At 35.9% G+C, this 18,922-nt stretch overlaps 1 protein-coding gene across 2 annotated transcripts in view; it reads right to left on the reverse strand.

Moving 5' to 3' along the window:
* Positions 1-627: 627 nt before the first annotated feature.
* Positions 628-18,922, reverse strand: part of abcg2d (ATP binding cassette subfamily G member 2 (JR blood group)) — a 44,307-nt gene continuing 26,012 nt past the window's right edge. The window contains exons 11-16 of one of the 2 annotated variants that reach the window (XM_062033190.1): positions 13,385-13,474; positions 8,738-8,859; positions 8,503-8,657; positions 5,668-5,757; positions 5,465-5,589; positions 628-1,105 (exon numbers count right to left, since the gene is read on the reverse strand). In XM_062033190.1, coding sequence (XP_061889174.1) covers positions 958-1,105; positions 5,465-5,589; positions 5,668-5,757; positions 8,503-8,657; positions 8,738-8,859; positions 13,385-13,474 — 730 coding nt within the window. In that variant the 3' untranslated portion in view covers positions 628-957. The remainder of the gene's footprint in view (positions 1,106-5,464; positions 5,590-5,667; positions 5,758-8,502; positions 8,658-8,737; positions 8,860-13,384; positions 13,475-18,922) is intronic. The other variant, XM_062033192.1, reaches the window with a different exon arrangement.

Here is an 18,922-nt window from a genome sequence, read left to right on the forward strand (position 1 = left end):
AATACATACTGACTGGTATACACATACTACATACTGACTGGTATACACACACAATACATACTGACTGGTATACACACATAATACATACTGACTGGTATACACATACTACATACTGACTGGTATACACACACAATAAATACTGACTGGTATACACACATAATACATACTGACTGGTATACACACACAATACATACTGAGTGGTATACACACACAATACATACTGACTGGTATACACACACAATACATACTGACTGGTATACACACATAATACATACTGACTGGTATACACACACAATACATACTGACTGGTATACACACAATACATACCGAACAATGGGAGACAGGGCTTTCTGCTCCGCCGCTCCCAGTCTGTGGAACGCTCTACCTGACCACCTGAGGGCACCACAGACGGTGGATGCTTTTAAAAAAGGCTTAAAAACCCTTCTTTTTAAAAAAGCCTCTTTTTTTTTTAGATATATGCATACTAGATCTAGCTATTAGGCTGTTCTAGTTTAAATTTTTTTTAATTTTTACTATCTTTTAATTATTTTTTTAATAGACTGTAGCACTTTGAGGTTGTTTGCTCAATGTAAAGTGCTTTTTACTAATAAAATCTATTATTATTGTTTGTAAAAATGTTTGGAAAAAAATGAATTTATTCCATTTTGGAATAAAACTGTAGCATAACAAAATGTGGAAAAAATGAAGCGCTGTAAATACTTTCCGGATGGAAATATAACGTACAGAAAAAAATTAAACAATACACAAAAAAAAGAGTTGGATTGACATTTTACTGTACAATTGCAAATATTCACTGTTGAAGTCGATACATTATGCAAACGTTTAGTCTAATTCTAAAACAGAAAGGATCAAATATATAAATAACCCCTTTGAACACAAACCTGCTAGGAACTTTCCGCACCATTTCCCACTAAGTTAGCGGCTGGCACTAACATTTCAAGTGAACTTCTTAATGTAGCGCAGCTTCAGGTAGGAAATGAGCAAGAATGCGAACAACATGACAGTTAACGCCACGTGGTTCTCCCACAAGCCCCAGGTGGTGTACTCTATTCCCAGATAGTCCAGGTACTGCTCGCCCGTACATCTGGAAGAACACAAGTCACACTGGTTGGTCCTCTACCGACTCCATTTTTGTTCCTAATAAAAGTTGTCTGACGTCCTACAGTACAGTAATGTCATTGAAAAAAAACTTACTTATTTAATAACTATTCAATGTAAACATTATTTTTTTCCTCAAATGCGAGCAAAGAAAACTACGTAAACAAATACCAAGAAAACAAGAATTAGAAAAAAAACACAACCTCCGACTTTAGCACAAGGTTATGTTTTGACAGAAGTTTGTTTGCTCGCAAGCAAATTTAAAATCAGGCGTTTAGTTTTCACTTTTATTAGCAGCAAAAAAGTGACGTTAATTAGCTAGCTTGCTAATTACGGCAAATATGACGACCTTTTCCAAATTTAAAATCAGGCTCTACATGTAGTATTCACTTTTATTATAAGCCAAAAAAAATGACGTTTTCCAAAAAAATCCACAATTTCCATAAAATTCCCATTGAAAAGAATGGGACTTTTTTTTTAAAAGTTCCACAATTCCCACATTTTTCATCCGATTTAAACCGTTCCAACTCAAAAATGTTCAGCCTGTTCAAAATGTAGAAACATTTTTTAAAAAGTTGTCTGACGTCCTACAGTACAGTAATGTCATTGAAGAAAAACTTACTTATTTAATAACTATTCAATGTAAACATCATTTTTTTCCTCAAATGCGAGCAAAGAAAACTACGTAAACAAATACCAAGAAAACAAGAATTAGAAAAAAAAACACAACCTTCGACTTTAGCACAAGGTTATGTTTTGACAGAAGTTTGTTTGCTCGCAAGCAAATTTAAAATCAGGCGTTTAGTCTTCACTTTTATTAGCAGCAAAAAAGTGACGTTAATTAGCTAGCTTGCTAATTATGGCAAATATGACGACCTTTTCCAAATTTAAAATCAGGCTCTACATGTAGTATTCACTTTTATTATAAGCAACAAAAAAAAAGACGTTTCCCAAAAAATTCCTGCTTTTCCCAAAATTTCACAATTTCCATAAAATTCCCATTGAAATGAATGGGACATTTTTTTTTTTTTTTTAATTCCACAATTCCCGCATTTTTCATCCGATTTAAACTGTTCCAACTCAAAAATGTTCAGCCTGTTCAAAATTTAATTTTTTTTTAAAAAGTTGTCTGACGTCCTACAGTACAGTAATGTCATTGAAGAAAAACGTGCCTTAATTACTTATTTTTTAATAAATATTCATTGTAAACATCATTTTTTTCCTCAGATGTGAGCAAAGAAAACTATGTAAACAAATACCAAGAAAACAAGAATTAGAAAAAAAACACAACCTCCGACTTTAGCACAAGGTTATGTTTTGACAGAAGTTTGTTTGCTCGCAAGCAAATTTAAAATCAGGCGTTTAGTCTTCACTTTTATTAGCAGCAAAAAAAGTGACGTTAATTAGCTAGCTTGCTAATTACGGCAAATATGACGACCTTTTCCAAATTTTAAATCAGGCTCTACATGTAGTATTCACTTTTATTATAAGCAAAAAAAAAAGACGTTTTCCAAAAAATTCCCGCTTTTCCCAAAATTCCACAATTTCCATAAAATTCCCATTGAAAAGAATGGGACTTTTTTTTTTTAAGTTCCACAATTCCCACATTTTTCATCCGATTTAAACTGTTGCAACTCAAAAATGTTCAGCCTGTTCAAAACATTTTTTTTAAAGTTGTCTGACGTCCTACAGTACAGTAATGTCATTGAAGAAAAACGTGCCTTAATTACTTATTTTTTAATAAATATTCAATGTAAACATCATTTTTTTCCTCAAATGTGAGCAAAGAAAACTACATAAACAAATACCAAGAAAACAAGAATTAGAAAAAAAACACAACCTCCGACTTTAGCACAAGGTTATGTTTTGACAGAAGTTTGTTTGCCCGCAAGCAAATTTAAAATCAGGCGTTTAGTCTTCACTTTTATTAGCAGCAAAAAAGTGAAGTTAATTAGCTAGCTTGCGACCAACAGCAAATTTGACAACCTTTTCCAAATTTTAAATCAGGCTCTACATGTAGTATTCACTTTTATTATAAGCCAAAAAAAATGACGTTTTCCAAAAAAATTCCACAATTTCCATAAAATTCCCATTAAAAAGAATGGGACATTTTTTTTTAAAGTTCCATAATTCCCACATTTTTCATCCGATTCAAACCGTTCCAACTCAAAAATGTTCAGCTTGTTCAAAATGTTAAACATTTTTTAAAAAGTTGTCTGACGTCCTACAGTACAGTAATGTCATTGAAGAAAAACGTGCCTTAATTACTTATTTTTTTATAACTATTCAATGTAAACATAATTTTTTTCCTCAAATGTGAGCAAAGAAAACTACGTAAACAAATACCAAGAAAACTAGAATTAGAAAAAAAACACAACCTTCGACTTTAGCACAAGGTTATGTTTTGACAGAAGTTTGTTTGCCCGCAAGCAAATTTAAAATCAGGCGTTTAGTCTTCACTTTTATTAACAGCAAAAAAGTGACGTTAATTAGCAAGCTTGCTAGCTACCAACGGCAAATATGACGACTTTTTCAAAATTTAAAATCAGGCTCTACATGTAGTATTCACTTTTATTATAAGCAAAAAATATATATATGTTAAATAGCTAGCTAGCTTGCTGCCAACAGCAAATTTGACGATTATTTGAAATGTAAAACCAGGCTCTATATTTTGTTTTCACTTTTATTAGCAGCAAAAAAGTGAAGTTAATTAGCTAGCTTGCTACCAACAGCAAATTTGACGACCTTTTAAATTTAAAATCAGGCTCTACATTTAGTTTTTACTTTTATAAGCAAAAAAATTACGTTAAATAGCTAGCTAGCTTACTGCCGACAGCAAATTTGACGGGTTTTTTTAACTGTAAAACCAGGCTCTATATTTTGTTTTCACTTTTACTAGCAGCAAAAAAGTGAAGTTAATTAGCTAGCTTGCGACCAACAGCAAATTTGACAACCGTTTCCAAATGTAAAATCAGGCTCTACATTTAGTTTTCACTTTTACTATAAGTAAAAAAAAAAATGACGTTAAATAGCCAGCTAGCTTGCTGCCGACAGCAAATTTGACGATTTTTTTAAATGTAAAACTAGGCTCTATATTTTGTTTTCACTTTTATTAGCAGCAAAAAAGTGAAGTTAATTAGCTAGCTTGCGACCAACAGCAAATTTGACGACCTTTTCCAAATGTAAAATCAGGCTCTATATTTAGTTTTTACTTTTATTATAAGCAAAAAAAAAAGACGTTAAATAGCTAGCTAGCATGCTGCCGACAGCAAATTTGACGATTTTTTGAAATGTAAAACAAGGCTCTATATTTTGTTTTCACTTTTATTAGCAGCAAAAAAGTGAAGTTAATTAGCTAGCTTGCGACCAACTGCAAATTTGACGACCTTTTCCAAATTTAAAATCAGGCTCTACATTTAGTTCTCACTTTTATAAGCAAAAAAATTACGTTAAATAGCTAGCTAGCTTACTGCCAACAGCAAATTTGACGTTTTTTTTAAAATGTAAAACCAGGCTCTATATTTTGTTTTCACTTTTACTAGCAGCAAAAAAGGGAAGTTAATTAGCTAGCTTGCGAACAACGGCAAATTTGACGACCTTTTCCAAATTTAAAATCAGGCTCTACATTTAGTTTTCACTTTTATTATAAGCAAAAAATAGACGTTAAATCGCTAGCTAGCTTGAGGCCGACAGCAAATTTGACAATTTTTTGAAATGTAAAACCAGGCTCTATATTTTGTTTTCACTTTTATTAGCAGCAAAAAGTTAGTTAGCTAGCTAGCTAGCTAGCTACCGACAGCTTTAACTATCCTGAACAGATTCAGTTTCGGCTTAAATTCTGCGTTACATTTAGCTCGCTAGGTACTACTACTGTTCCAAACCGGATTTGCATTTAACAACAATAAAGTTTTAGCTAGCAAGTAATTAACCGCTATTTATTTATTATAATTTTTTTACTTTTCTATGAAAATCTAAATATATTTAGTCAGTACGATAACTAGAGAACTCCCAACAGTATTTTATGACTGTTAAAAAATGTACATTTTTAAAATGATTTAAGCTACTGTAGCTAGCTAGATAACTACTTATGATCGTTCAAATGTACAACCAGGCTTTGAAGTTTTGAAAAACATTAACCAGTTAGTTGTTGCCGTTTAAATGTAGAACCGGTACTTCAAAATAAGAAATGTCGTTAATTAGCTAGCTAGTCTCCTGACAGCTACTTTATACTTTTTTTTTTGGATTCCTTTTTTTATACAAAGTTTTCAAGAAAGCAGAAGCTATTCGGTTAGTTTACTACTTTCATCTACTCACCCGGGGTTTGAACTTTTGTTTTTCTACTCACGTCAATCCGACCGTGCTCATCGTGCTGCAGTTGGCGGTGACGGCGGACACGTTGGCGTTGGGCGTGGCGCCGGCCTCCTCCTCCTCGCAGAATTTTAAGCCCACAAACTCGTTGATCTTCAAGGCCTGAACGTTCCCAAGTCCACAGTCAGAAAAGGGGGGAGAGAACGGAAACGACGCGCCCGATGGGACTTGGGGACTCACCGCCAGGCCGTAGCGAGGAATACTGAAGTACTTGAGCCAAGCGAGCCAGTCCATGATGCTCGGGAGGTTCACCAGGAGACCTGAGAAGATCTACAAAACTTCAACCTTAGTTCATGTGACCTAACAATGAAATGTGGCCTAGAAAAAGCTCTAAAAAGGTTAGCATATTTTACGGACTATAAGCCGCTACTTTTTTCCAACGCTTTGAAGTCGGTGGCTTAAAAAATGGTGTGGCTAATTAATCGATTTTCTTCGCTAACGGCTATGATCTTTTATATTCAACAAATAATTTTTATATTACACCGACAGAGACACTGAAAAGGCGTGTTATTGTTTGTGCTATGACGCCATCTTTTGGACGAGTTTGCGCCCGACTGGCGTTGCGAGTTGGAAAAGTACTTGTTAGGATAATTGTTTCTAAATTATCAGAAAAACTTTGTATTACATTGTGTTCCTGAGAAGAAGACAAAAGGGCTGTCTTTGAGGCCTACCAAGAGGAAGAAGGCTCGTAAAACTCGTAAAAAAGACAGATGGCAGGATCTTCCCAAACTTCCAGAGGAACACTTTTTGAAGTATTTTACGAACTCTCTTTGAACAATTTTATGGAATTCTCTTTGAACTGTTCGGTAACTGAAGGCAACGCTGTTTACGACCCACTTCCCTCTGGAAGCAGCTGTGGTCAGGTGGGGGGAGAAAGTCAAATAAAGAAGCAGGAGTGCAATCTTTGGGCAGAGCGTGGTTTAAGACTGTACGGAGAGTACAGTCGCCATGTTTCTCCTCATGAGTCCAAATTGAATTCTGTCTCTGTTTAATTTCTTTGCCTCTTGTCTTGTTTAATAGATGTCATCAGTGTTTGAACCTGACAGTACTTCTTGTTTTTTTGCCTCGAAACAGAAGTACAATGGTCCAAAAGAATTATTCATTCATCCTTACTTACTAAACCATCCCATGTGTGATGTCTAGGAGTGTTTTCCTGCATATTTAAACGTGCTATCGTAATGTAATCACGTTAGCGTCGTGAGCATTAGCGAATATGCTAACACATTTACAAGTAATTGCGTTAGAATTATTAACTTACAATATTTTTGTATTGTTTCAGTTTAACGGCCTTAATCTTTTATATTCAACAAATAGTTCTTATATTACACCGACACAGACACTGAAAAGGCGTGTTATAGTTTGTGCCATGACGCCATCTTTAGGACGAGTTTTGCGCCCTACTGGCGTTGCGAGTTGAAAAAGTACTTCTAGTTTTTTGCCTCGAACCAGAAGTACAATCGTCCAAAAGGATTACTGTTAGAATAATTGTTTCTAAATGATCACAAAAACTTTGTATTCCATCGTGTTCCTGACAAGAAGACAAAAGGGCTGTCTTTTCAAACCTAAGGCTCGTAAAACTCCACTGTGTAGGGCGGGGGGAAGAAAGATGGTGTTCCTGTGTTCTCTCATGTATGGTAATCAACAGAAGGATGTTGTTCTGGTCCAAGGACTTCAAAGCGGAAAGAACCAAGGATCTGCCCAATTTCCAGACGAACTCTTTTTGAACTATTTTATGGAACTCTTTTTGAACTATTTTACGACCTCTTCTTTTGAACTGTTCCGTAACCAAAGGCAACGCTGTTTACGACCCACTTCCCTCTGGAAGCAGCTGTGGTCAGGTGGTGGGGAGAAAGTCAAATAAAGAAGGAGTGCAATCTTTGGGCAGAGCGTGCTGGAGATTGTAGAAGGATACAATGTCCGGGCGACTCTCCTCAATATATTGAGTCCAAATTGAATTCTGTCTCTGTTTAATTCTTTGCCTCTAGTCTTGTTTAATAGATGTCATCAGTGTTTGAACCTGACAATTATTCATTCATCGTTCCAGGCAAGTTTTACAATATAACTAAAACCATTCATACTTACTAAACCATCCCATGTGTGATGTCTAGGAGTGTTTTCCTGCATATTTGAACGTGCTATCGTAATGTAATCAAGTTAGAGTCGTGAGCGTTAGCGAATATGCTAACACGTTTACAAGTAATTGCGTTAGAATTATTAACTTACATTATTTTGGTATTGTTTCAGTTTAACGGCCGTTATCTTTTATATTCAACAAATAGTTTTTATATCACACCGACAGAGACACTGAAAAGCCGTGCTATGGTTTGTGCTATGACGCCATCTTTTGGACGAGTTTGCGCCCTACTGGCTTTGCGAGTTGAAAAAGTACTTCTATTTTTTTGCCTCGAACCAGAAGTATAATCGTCCAAAAGGATTATTCATTCGTCATTCAAAGCAACGTTTGTAAGTTTCACAATATAACTAAAACAATTCATACTTACTAAACCATCCCATGTGTGATGTCTAGGAGTGTTTTCCTGCATATTTGAACGTGCTATCGTAATGTAATCACGTTAGCGTCGTGAGCGTTAGCGAACATGCTAACACGTTTACAAGTAACTGCGTTAGAATTATTAAGTTACATTCTTTTTGTATTGTTTCAGTTTCACAAATTCCTTAGAGAGTCTGTTTAGCTGATTGGAGAGCTAGCTTCCGCAGCGAGTGGGTCCATGACGATGACTTCTGTTTTGTTTAATCAGCCGTTTTACAGCCATGTTACATTTAGAAAGAATTAAGGTATGTAAATATTTACAAAATCTTTCGTACCTGTATATATATGCTGCCTATAGTCGGTGCTGTTAATATATGTAAAAATATTTATTTCCTTAAAAATTTAGTGGGTGTGGCTTAAATACCACCGCGCTCTACAGCCCGGAAATCTGGTACGATTATTTTAATTGCAGTCTGACTACAGACACTAGGGGGCGAGGCAGCATCTGACCAGAGTTTCCTCACCATCATGAAGACGAAGGTGATGGTCATGAAGATGTTTGCGAGCGCCACCACCGTCTGGTCGGCGGAGATGGCCATGGTCATGGCGGTGGCGGTGTAGGCCACCAGGGTGACTGTCAGCGTGAAGACGGAGAAGGCGGCCAATGTGGTTTTGAGCCCTGAGCGGACAAAGCGGCACACGGTCCTTCAGTCTGGATTGTAGCCAGAAACGGACGGAAATGCCAAAAGAGGGTCTTACCGATCATAAAGTAGACCCCACAGCTGAAGATGACCGAGGTGACGGTGCGTAGGACCATGTCCGACAAGACCTTAGACAGGAAGTAGACAGACACCCTGTAGTAGCCGCTGGTGTACTCGTGCCTGCAACAAGACCAGAACTAAGTTAGACCCATTTGCACTGCAAAAAGTCAGTGTTCAAAAACAAGAAAAAAAAACAAAATACAAAAATGAGGGGTATTTTATTTGAACCAAGCAAAATGATCTGCCAATAGAACAAGAAAATTTGGCTGGTCAAGACTTTCCAAAACAAGTAAAATTAGCTAACCTCAATGAACCCAAAAATAGCTTAAAATAAGTATATTCTCACTAATAACAAGTGCACTTTTCTTGGGAGAAAAAAAAAAGTAGACCTTTTTGCTCAATATGTTGAAAAATATTCTTAAATGAAGTAAATGCTAGTGCCATTATCTTGACATAATGATATGCGCTCGGCATCATGATTTTTTTTTTGTTCATGCTTGAAATAAGAAATGATGACTTTAAAAAAGTAGTTTTATACTTGTGAGTGTTGATGACACAGCTTTGCAACAGTTGATATTCTAGTTTCAAGCATGTTTTACTCAATATAGCTCATCAAATCTCAGCAACAAGCTGTAATATCTTACTCACATCATTTAGGAGCAAAACACTTAAAACAAGTAAAACACTCTAACATAAAATCTGCTTAGTGAGAAGAATTATCTTATCAGACAGAAAATAAGCAAATATCACCCTTATTTGACATATTTCATCTTACTTAGATTGCAGTTTTTGCAGTGTGGTTTTATGAAGGCCTGAGTTCTTCAAACAATGTACACCAGAATCGGGCAAAATACGGCCCGCGAGCAACATGCGGCCCATTAAGGTTTTCAACCCGGCCCGCCGGACGTTGGACATAATTTTTTTTAGACCTCTAACATCAAAACTGTAGCCACCATTATGATGTGCGGTGCTGTTTTTAAATGACCCTAAGTCTTCAACTATAGAAAGTATTCCAATGGCCGAAATCTGCACTTTTGAGTGTTTTACGAGTTACACACACTAGGTGTGGTAAAATCACCCTCTGCATTTGACCCATCCCCTTGTTCCACCCCCTGGGAGGTGAGGGGAGCAGTGAGCAGCAGCGGTGGCCGCGCTCGGGTGTGACCATCAGTGGTACTTTAACTTTATTACGGTAATCTAGGTCACAGCAGCTCAGACCAGGAACAAAGCAGAGTGCACTGCAAAAAGTCAGTGTTCAAAAACAATAAAACAAAATACAAAAATGAGGGGTATTTTATTTGAACTAAGCAAAATTATCTGCCAATAGAACAAGAAAATTTGGCTTGTCAAGACTTTCCAAAACAAGTCAAATTAGCTAACCTCAATGAACCCAAAAATACCTTCAAATAAGTATATTTTCACTAATAACAAGTGCACTTTTCTTGGGAGAAAAAAAAATGTAGACCTTTTTGCTCAATATGTTGAAAAATATTCTTAAATGAAGTAAATGCTAGTGCCATTATCTTGACATAATGATATGCACTCGGCATCATGATTTTTTTTTCATGCTTGAAATAAGAAATGATGACTTTAAAAAAGTAGTTTTATACTTGTGAGTGTTGATGACACAGCTTTGCAACACTTGATATTCTAGTTTCAAGCATGTTTTACTCAATATAGGTCAGACCTTAAGCTTTTCAATCTGGCCCGCCGGACATTCCCAAATAACTTTTTTAGATGTTTAAGATGTAAAGTGTATCTGCCATTATGATGTGCAGTCATGTTTTCTAATGACCGGAAGTCTTCAACTATACAACATATTTCAATTCTTGGAATCTGCGCTTTTGCATGATATATTGGTGACTACGTAGTGTTGTCCTGATACCAACATTATTTCGATATTTTTCGGTACTTTGATACTTTTCTACATAAAGGGGACCAGAAAAAAATGGCATTATTGGCTTTATTTTAACAAAAATGTTTAGGGTGTGGCGGACCGGTACTTTTCAGCGGCAATATGGTACCGAATATGATTCATTAGTATCGCGGTACTATACGAATACCCGTATACCGTACAACCCTACTAGTTACTGTGGTAATCTACGTCACAGCAGGTCAGACGAGGTACCAAGCACTGTGGGTGGGGAGCGTTTCCACAGAGTGTTTCCAGAGCCTGAAATGTGGGTGTCAGGGACAGACGCGGAAGGAGATTTTTACAACAAAGTTCTAAAGCTTAGTGATGTATCACATATATCAGATTGTAGATGTTTTTATGTTTTTTTACCCTTCGCGTTCATATTTCGCTGTGTTTGTTGCGTTTGCCTTGATTGTAAAATATGTGGATTGAGAGGGGGTGTGACGTTCATATGTTCTCAATATTCAGGGTTTTATCCTTTATAGAAAATTTTTAAATTCCATTCCGTTTTTAAGGCGGTCTGTCATAACATTTTTAGCATTCAATCAGACTTTATTGTGAGGTTTTGTATTAATTTTCCTAAAAAAATAGATGTACCGGCCCCCAGACACATTTTTTTCTCTAAATTTAGCCCCCCGAGTCAAAATAATTGACCAGGCCTGATATAGGTCATCAAATCTCAGCAACAAGCTGTAATATCTTAAGATATCATTTAGGACCAAAACCCTTAAAACAAGTAAAACACTAACATAAAATCTGCTTAGTGAGAAGAATTATCTTATCAGACAGAAAATAAGCAAATATCACCCTTATTTGAGATATTTCATCTTACTTAGATTGCAGTTTTTGCAGTGTGGTTTTATGAAGGCCTGAGTTCTTCAAACAATGTACACCAGAATCGGGCAAAATACGGCCCGCAGGCAACATGCGGCCCATTAAGGTTTTCAATCCGGCCCGCCGGACGTTCGACATAATTTTTTTTAGACCTTTAACATCAAAACTAGGGATGTCCGATAATGGCTTTTTGCCGATATCCGATATTCCGATATTGTCCAACTCTTTAATTACCGATACAGATATCAACCGATACCGATATATACAGTCGTGGAATTAACACATTATTATGCCTAATTTGGACAACCATGTATGGTGAAGATAAGGTCCTTTTTAAAAAAAAAAAAAAAAAAAAGATAAATAAATTAAAAACATTTTCTTGAATAAAAAAGAAAGTAAAACAATATAAAAACAGTTACATAGAAACTAGTAATTAATGAAAATGAGTAAAATTAACTGTTAAAGGTTAGTACTATTAGTGGAGCAGCAGCACGCACAATCATGTGTGCTTACGGACTGTATCCCTTGCAGACTGTATTGATATATATTGATATATAATGTAGGAAGCAGAATATTAATAACAGAAAGAAACAACCCTTTTGTGTGAATGAGTGTGAATGAGGGAGGGAGGTTTTTTGGGTTGGTGCACTAATTGTAAGTGTATCTTGTGTTTTTTATGTGGATTTAATAAAAAAATGTTTTTTTAAAAATACATTAAAAAAACCGATACCGATAATAAAAAAAACGATACCGACATCTCTAATCAAAACTGTAGCCACCATCATGATGTGCAGTGCTGTTTTTAAATGACAGTAAGTCTTCAACTATAGAACGTATTTCAATGGTTGAAATCTGCACTTTTGAGTGTTTTACGAGTTACGTGGACCCCGACTTAAACAAGTGGAAAAACTTATTGGGGTGTTACCATTTAGTGGTCAATTGTACGGAATATGTACTGAACTGTGCAATCTACTAATAAAAGTCTCAATCAAACAAAAAAACACACTAGATGTGGTGAAATTACCCTCTGCATTTGACCCATCCCCTTGTTCCACCCCCTGGGAGGTGAGGGGAGCAGTGAGCAGCAGCGGTGGCCACGCTCGGGTGTGACTATCAGTGGTACTTTAACTTAACTTTAACTTTATTACGGTAATCGAGGTCACAGCAGCTCAGACCAGGAAGCAGAGTGGGCGGGGTTTGTTTTCAGAGCAGCCAGCCCCAAACACGTGTCAGGAACAGATGCGGAAGCACATTTTTACAACAAAGCTCTGCATAGAAGTGATAATATATCATATTGTAGGTGTTTATTACACTTTGCATTCATATTTTGCTGTTTGTTACATTTTTGTTGTGTTTTGCTTGATTGTAAAAGAGAGACAACTATGGAGGAGCTGGTCTGAGAAGTAAAAGAGGAGCGACGTTCATATGTTGTTAATATTCAGTGTTTTATTGTTCATAGTTAATATTGTAAATCCCACATAAAAGAGGAGTGACGTTCATATGTTGTTAATATTCAGTGTTTTATTGTTCATAGTTAATATTGTAAACCCCACTTTCTTTATTTTCATGTACGTTTTGGGCGTTTTTTTGAGGTGGTCTGTCATAACTTTTTTTTAGAACTCCATCGGACATTGTGACTTTTGGTATTAGTCTTCCTGAAAAAAAGGGACCCAAACACACATATATTTTTACAGCTAAATGTGTATATATCATTTCCACTTACACATTGATGTGGGTGTCGTTGTGGCTTGTGCAGCCCTTTGAGACACTTGTGATTTAGGGCTATATAAATAAACATTGATTGATTGACATTGCCCCCCCCCCCGCCCCCCCCAGATACATTTTTCCCCTCAATGTGGCCCCCCGGGTGAAAATATTTGCCCAGCTTTGACGTACACAAACAGTTTCCTCTCGGTGATGAAGAGCTCGGCCGCCGACACCGTGCTGAAACACTGGTTGGTGGTGATGAAGAAGAGCGCCCCCATCCTGCAAGAAGATCATAGGGTGGTTTGTCACTGAGGTTCATTTCTACTCTGATGTTTGACCCCGGGTCATCAGCAAGGGACCCACTGGTGTCGATCTTAATTGATCCTTGAACAGGGTTTGTAAATCGAAAAGTTTGTATAGTGAAGCGAAATTCTTCATAGGAAATAAAGTCAATATGAATAATGGGTTCCAGCCTCAACAAAAATCCATATTTTAGTGAAGGTTTGTACACTTTAAACACAATATCAAGTACTGTATATCAAACAACCCTTTGGTGCCCTCATAAACGATCAGAAATCATAAAGATCTTTAACTCTAAGAACCATTTTGCTACAATAATAAACGTTTTTAAAAAGTAAAACACACTTATGCTAGGTTCACACCAACGGCGCTTTAAAGCGGCATGCAAAGCGGAGTTATAGCGTAACAAAGCCTGATTAAAGCGTGAGGGTCCTAATGGATCGTGGGAAAGCTTGTAGTGAAGCGGGACATGCGGCAAGTTCGCCAACATTTTTTAAACGGTTTAAAAAAATTCTGCGCTCTGTCAAGAATGGAATAAAGCGCCGAGAGCGTATGAAAGCGTGAAAAAGCGTGACAAAGCTCAGCAAAACTTGACTAAAAGCGTAGGAATACGATGATCATTGTTTCTGTACTTCTGTTTGAGTTTGCTGTTTGATGTTGCACTTTGACATTACTGTCTATCATTTTTCTGTATGAAAATGTTAATAATAAAGAGAATATGTTACGTTTTATAAAAGATAGATATTTATTAAGATGACAAAAATAAAAGAAATGAAGATATAAAACATAATATAACGGGAAAAAAAGAGAAATTGAAAAAATAAATGAATATAATAAATGTGTGGATAATTGCCCATTATTATTTTCAACTAGCATAAGAAATGAAAGATAGATATTTATTAAGATGAAAAAAATAAAAGAAATGAAGATATAAAATAGAGATGTCCGATAATATCGGCCTGCCGATATTATCGGCCGATATATGCGTTAAAATGTAATATCGGAAATTATCGGTATCGTTTTTTTTATTATCGGTATCGTTTTTATTTTTTTATTAAATCAACATAAAAACACAAGATACACTTACAATTAGTGCACCAACCCAAAAAACCTCCCTCCCCCATTTACACTCATTCACACAAAAGGGTTGTTTCTTTCTGTTATTAATATTCTGGTTCCTACATTATATATCAATATATATCAATACAGTCTGCAAGGGATACAGTCCGTAAGCACACATGATTGTGCGTGCTGCTGCTCCACTAATAGTACTAACCTTTAACAGTTAATTTTACTCATTTTCATTCATTACTAGTTTCTATGAAACTGTTTTTATATTGTTGTACTTTCTTTTTTATTCAAGAAAATGTTTTTAATTTATTTATCTTATTTTACTAATTTTTTTAAAAAGTACCTTATCTTCACCATACCTGGTTGTCCAAATTAGGCATAATAATGTGTTAATTCCACGACTGCATATATCGGTTGATATCGGTATCGGTTGATATCGGTATCGGTAATTAAAGAGTTGGACAATATCGGAATATCGGATATCGGCAAAAAGCCATTATCGGACATCCCTAATATAAAACATAATATGACGGGAAAAAAAGAGAAATGGAAAAAATAAATGAATATAAAAAATGTGTGGGTAATTGCCTTTTATTATTTTCAACTAGCATAAGAAATGGAAGATAGATATTTATTAAAATGACAAAAATAAAATAAATTAAGTTATAAAACATAATATAACGAAAAAAAAGAGAAATTGAAAAAATGAATGAATATAAAAAATGTGTGGATAATTGCCTTTTATTATTTTCAACTATTATAACAAATGGAAGATAGATATTTATTAAGATGACAAAAATAAAAGAAATTAAGATATAAAACATAATATAACGGAGAAAAAAAGAGAAATTGAAAAAATAAATGAATATAAAAAATGTGTGGAAAACAGTATACTGAGTTTTTCAAATTTTTTTCTTATTTTTGTTGTAACAATGCACAACAGAGCTTGATAATCGTGTCAGAGCCTGATTTAAAGCATCAGGATCGCATCAAAGCGTAATAAAGTTCAATAAAGCGTAATAAAACGTATCAAAGCGTGATTTAAAGTGTATCAAAGCGGGATCAAAGCGTGAGGAACGGTAACAAAGCGGCAACTAATTCGTATCAGAGCGTATCAGAGCATAACATTACTTCAGAGATCGGAATATTCGTGGAAAAATTGACAAAAATGACGGCGCTTTGCTCGCCGCTTTAAAGCGCGGCAAGCGCCGTTGGTGTGAACCAGGCATTACATCGCCAGCTGCTCCTTTGGCTCACTTTTGAAAAGACACGTGTTGGATACTTCTCTTGTTGCCTTATTTGTATTGGACTTTATTAAATGTTTGTTATTAAACAAAACCAGTTTTTTAAGTAACATATACATTTATCAGAGCTGTTCATCTATTTTATGGCATCCAAAATCATTAAAAAAGTATTAATTTTGAGTAGAGAATCGTTTTGAATCGAGACTCGATTCTGAATCAAAGAGGCAACTGGATTCCAGATGATAAATCATGTCTTTCACCCAGATAATTGAAGGTTGTTGCCATAAATCGAGAAGTTGGTTAACTTTGACATTCAACTTAGACCTGGAAATGGCGAGAAAGACACAGATAGATGCTCGTTTTGCACCCACATTTTTTTTTGTTGTCAACCCGCATGAGGATTATGATTACCGTATTTTCCGCACTATAAGGCGCACCGGATTATAAGGCGCACCCTTCAATGAATGGCCTATTTTAAAACTTTGTTCATATATAAGGCGCACCGCATTATAAGGCGCATAGAATAGACGCTACAGTAGAGGCTGGGGTTACGTTATGCATCCCGTAGTTGCGAGACCTGTTGTGGCTCAATATTGGTCCATATATAAGGCGCACCGGATTATAAGGCGCACTGTCAGCTTTTGGGGAAATTGGAGGTTTTTAGGTGCGCCTTATAGTGCGGAAAATCCGGTAATTCTTCATCTAAACGGGAAATCAAGAACATCCTATCAGTCGGCATCTCAGTGAGAGCAGACGTTGTACATTAAGTGATTGTTTTATTGTGTTGGTAGCTTGTATTTCTTGTTTAGCACTTAGGAATACTGCTGCATGATGTTTATGCATAATGCACACTAGTGTTGTTGTTGTTGTTGTTGTTGTTGAAGGAAATAGCAAACGTTGTGATGCGTCTATGAAATTTGCAGCATGCGTAAAATAAGCAAAATGAAAAATGAAAGTGCCTGTTACTAAATTACTTACATATTTACAAAATGTACAGTACAGGCTAAACGTTTGGACACACCTTCCCATTTAATGACTTTTCTTTATTTTCATGACTATTTACATTGTACATTGTCACATCAAAACTATGAATGAACACATGAGGAGTTATGTACTTAACAAAAAAAAGGGGGAAATAACTGAAAACATGTTTTATATTCTAGTTTCTTCAAAATAGCCACCCTTTGCTCTGATTACTGCTTTGCACACTCTTGGCATTCTCTCCATGAGCTTCAAGAGGTAGTCACCTGAAATGGTTTTCCAACAATCTTGAACCTCTTGAAGCTCATGGAGAGAATGTCAAGAGTGTGCAAACGGGTAATCAGAGCAAAGGGTGGCTATTTTGAAGAAACTAGAATATTAAACATGTTTTCAGTTATTTCACCTTTTTTTTTGTTAAGTCCATAACTCCACATGTGTTCATTCATAGTTGTGATGTGACAATCGACAATGTAAATAGTCATGAAAACAAAGAAAACGCATTGAATGAGGAGAAGGTGTGTCCAAACTTTTGGCCTGTACTGTACATAAAACGTTGGAGGTTTTTTAGAGCACTTTATAGGCGGAATAGAGCGACTCCAATGGGCTCCATTGGAGCTCTAACTCTGCTCCCCAATTGCTCTGCAAGGCAATTCCAAGACTGCAAAGTGCTACCAGGTCTACCACCCAAGCAACGTCAAAAGGCAACTGTTGTGTTCCATTCCGTAGGACATCTTTTGCCCAGACTGCCTTTTTCAATAAAAAGACCACAACTATGGAACTCTCCACCTGACACTTTGAAAAGTAGACCTGCACTTGTCACTCTCAAAAAACAAACACAACTGTGGCTAGTTGAGCAACAATCGTGTTCCCATGTTTAGTTTTTACACATTTTTATCAATTGGTTCTTATCTACACTTTGTCTGTGTTATTACTATTATCATTATTATCGACTCCTCTTTGCCTCATTCTTTTTATTTTCCTATTTTAATGATGTTAGATCTGTGTTGTTGTCATTGTTGTTGGGGACAATTGTTGTAAATTAGCTTTGGCTACAAACACTACGATGCATACATTGGATAACTGTTTCAGAAATCTACACTACCATTCAAAAGTTTGGGATCACCCAAACAATTTTGTGGAATAGCCTTCATTTCTAAGAACAAGAATAGACTGTCGAGTTTCAGATGAAAGTTCTCTTTTTCTGGCCATTTTGAGCGTTTAATTGACCTCACAAATGTGATGCTCCAGAAACTCAATCTGCTCAAAGGAAGGTCACTTTTGTAGCTTCTGTAACGAGCTAAAGTGTTTTCAGATGTGTGAACATGATTGCACAAGGGTTTTCTAATCATCAATTAGCCTTCTGAGCCAATGAGCAAACACATTGTACCATTAGAACACTGGAGTGATAGTTGCTGGAAATGGGCCTCTATACACCTATGTAGATATTGCACCAAAAAGCAGACATTTGCAGCTAGAATAGTCATTTACCACATTAGCAATGTATAGAGTGTATTTCTTTCAAGTTAAGACTATTTTAAAGTTATCTTCATTGAAAAGTACAGTGCTTTTCCTTCAAAAATAAGGACATTTACATGTGACCCTAAACTTTTGAACGGTAGTGTATGTTTCTGTATCTGTCCCTATTACAAATAAACCGAAATAATAGTAATTGTTAGCCGACTTTTGCTAACGTTTATTTACGAGTTAGAATGCATTAAAAAAAAGAAAAACATGTGATTGTAAATTTGAGGTAAATAATTTTAAAAAAAAAGAGCAGTTCCACTTAAGTTCGTAGAAGACTGAATTGTCTTCAGAATTTGCGGAATTGTGTACATAAGCTTTGTTGAAGACTACCGTATTTTTCGGAGTATAAGTCGCTCCGGAGTATAAGTCGCAATGGCCGAAAATGCATAATAAAGAAGGAAAAAAACATATATAAGTCGCACTGGAGTATAAGTCGCTTTTTTTGGGGAAATGTATTTGATAAAAGCCAACACCAAGAATAGACATTTGAAAGGCAATTTAAAGTAAATAAAGAATAGTGAACAACAGGCTGAATAAGTGTACGTTATATGAGGCATAAATAACCAACTGGTATGTTAACGTAACATATTATGGTAAGAGTCATTCA

This window comes from Entelurus aequoreus, linkage group LG22 (genome assembly GCF_033978785.1).
Source record: "Entelurus aequoreus isolate RoL-2023_Sb linkage group LG22, RoL_Eaeq_v1.1, whole genome shotgun sequence".
NCBI classification, from domain to species: domain Eukaryota; kingdom Metazoa; phylum Chordata; class Actinopteri; order Syngnathiformes; family Syngnathidae; genus Entelurus; species Entelurus aequoreus.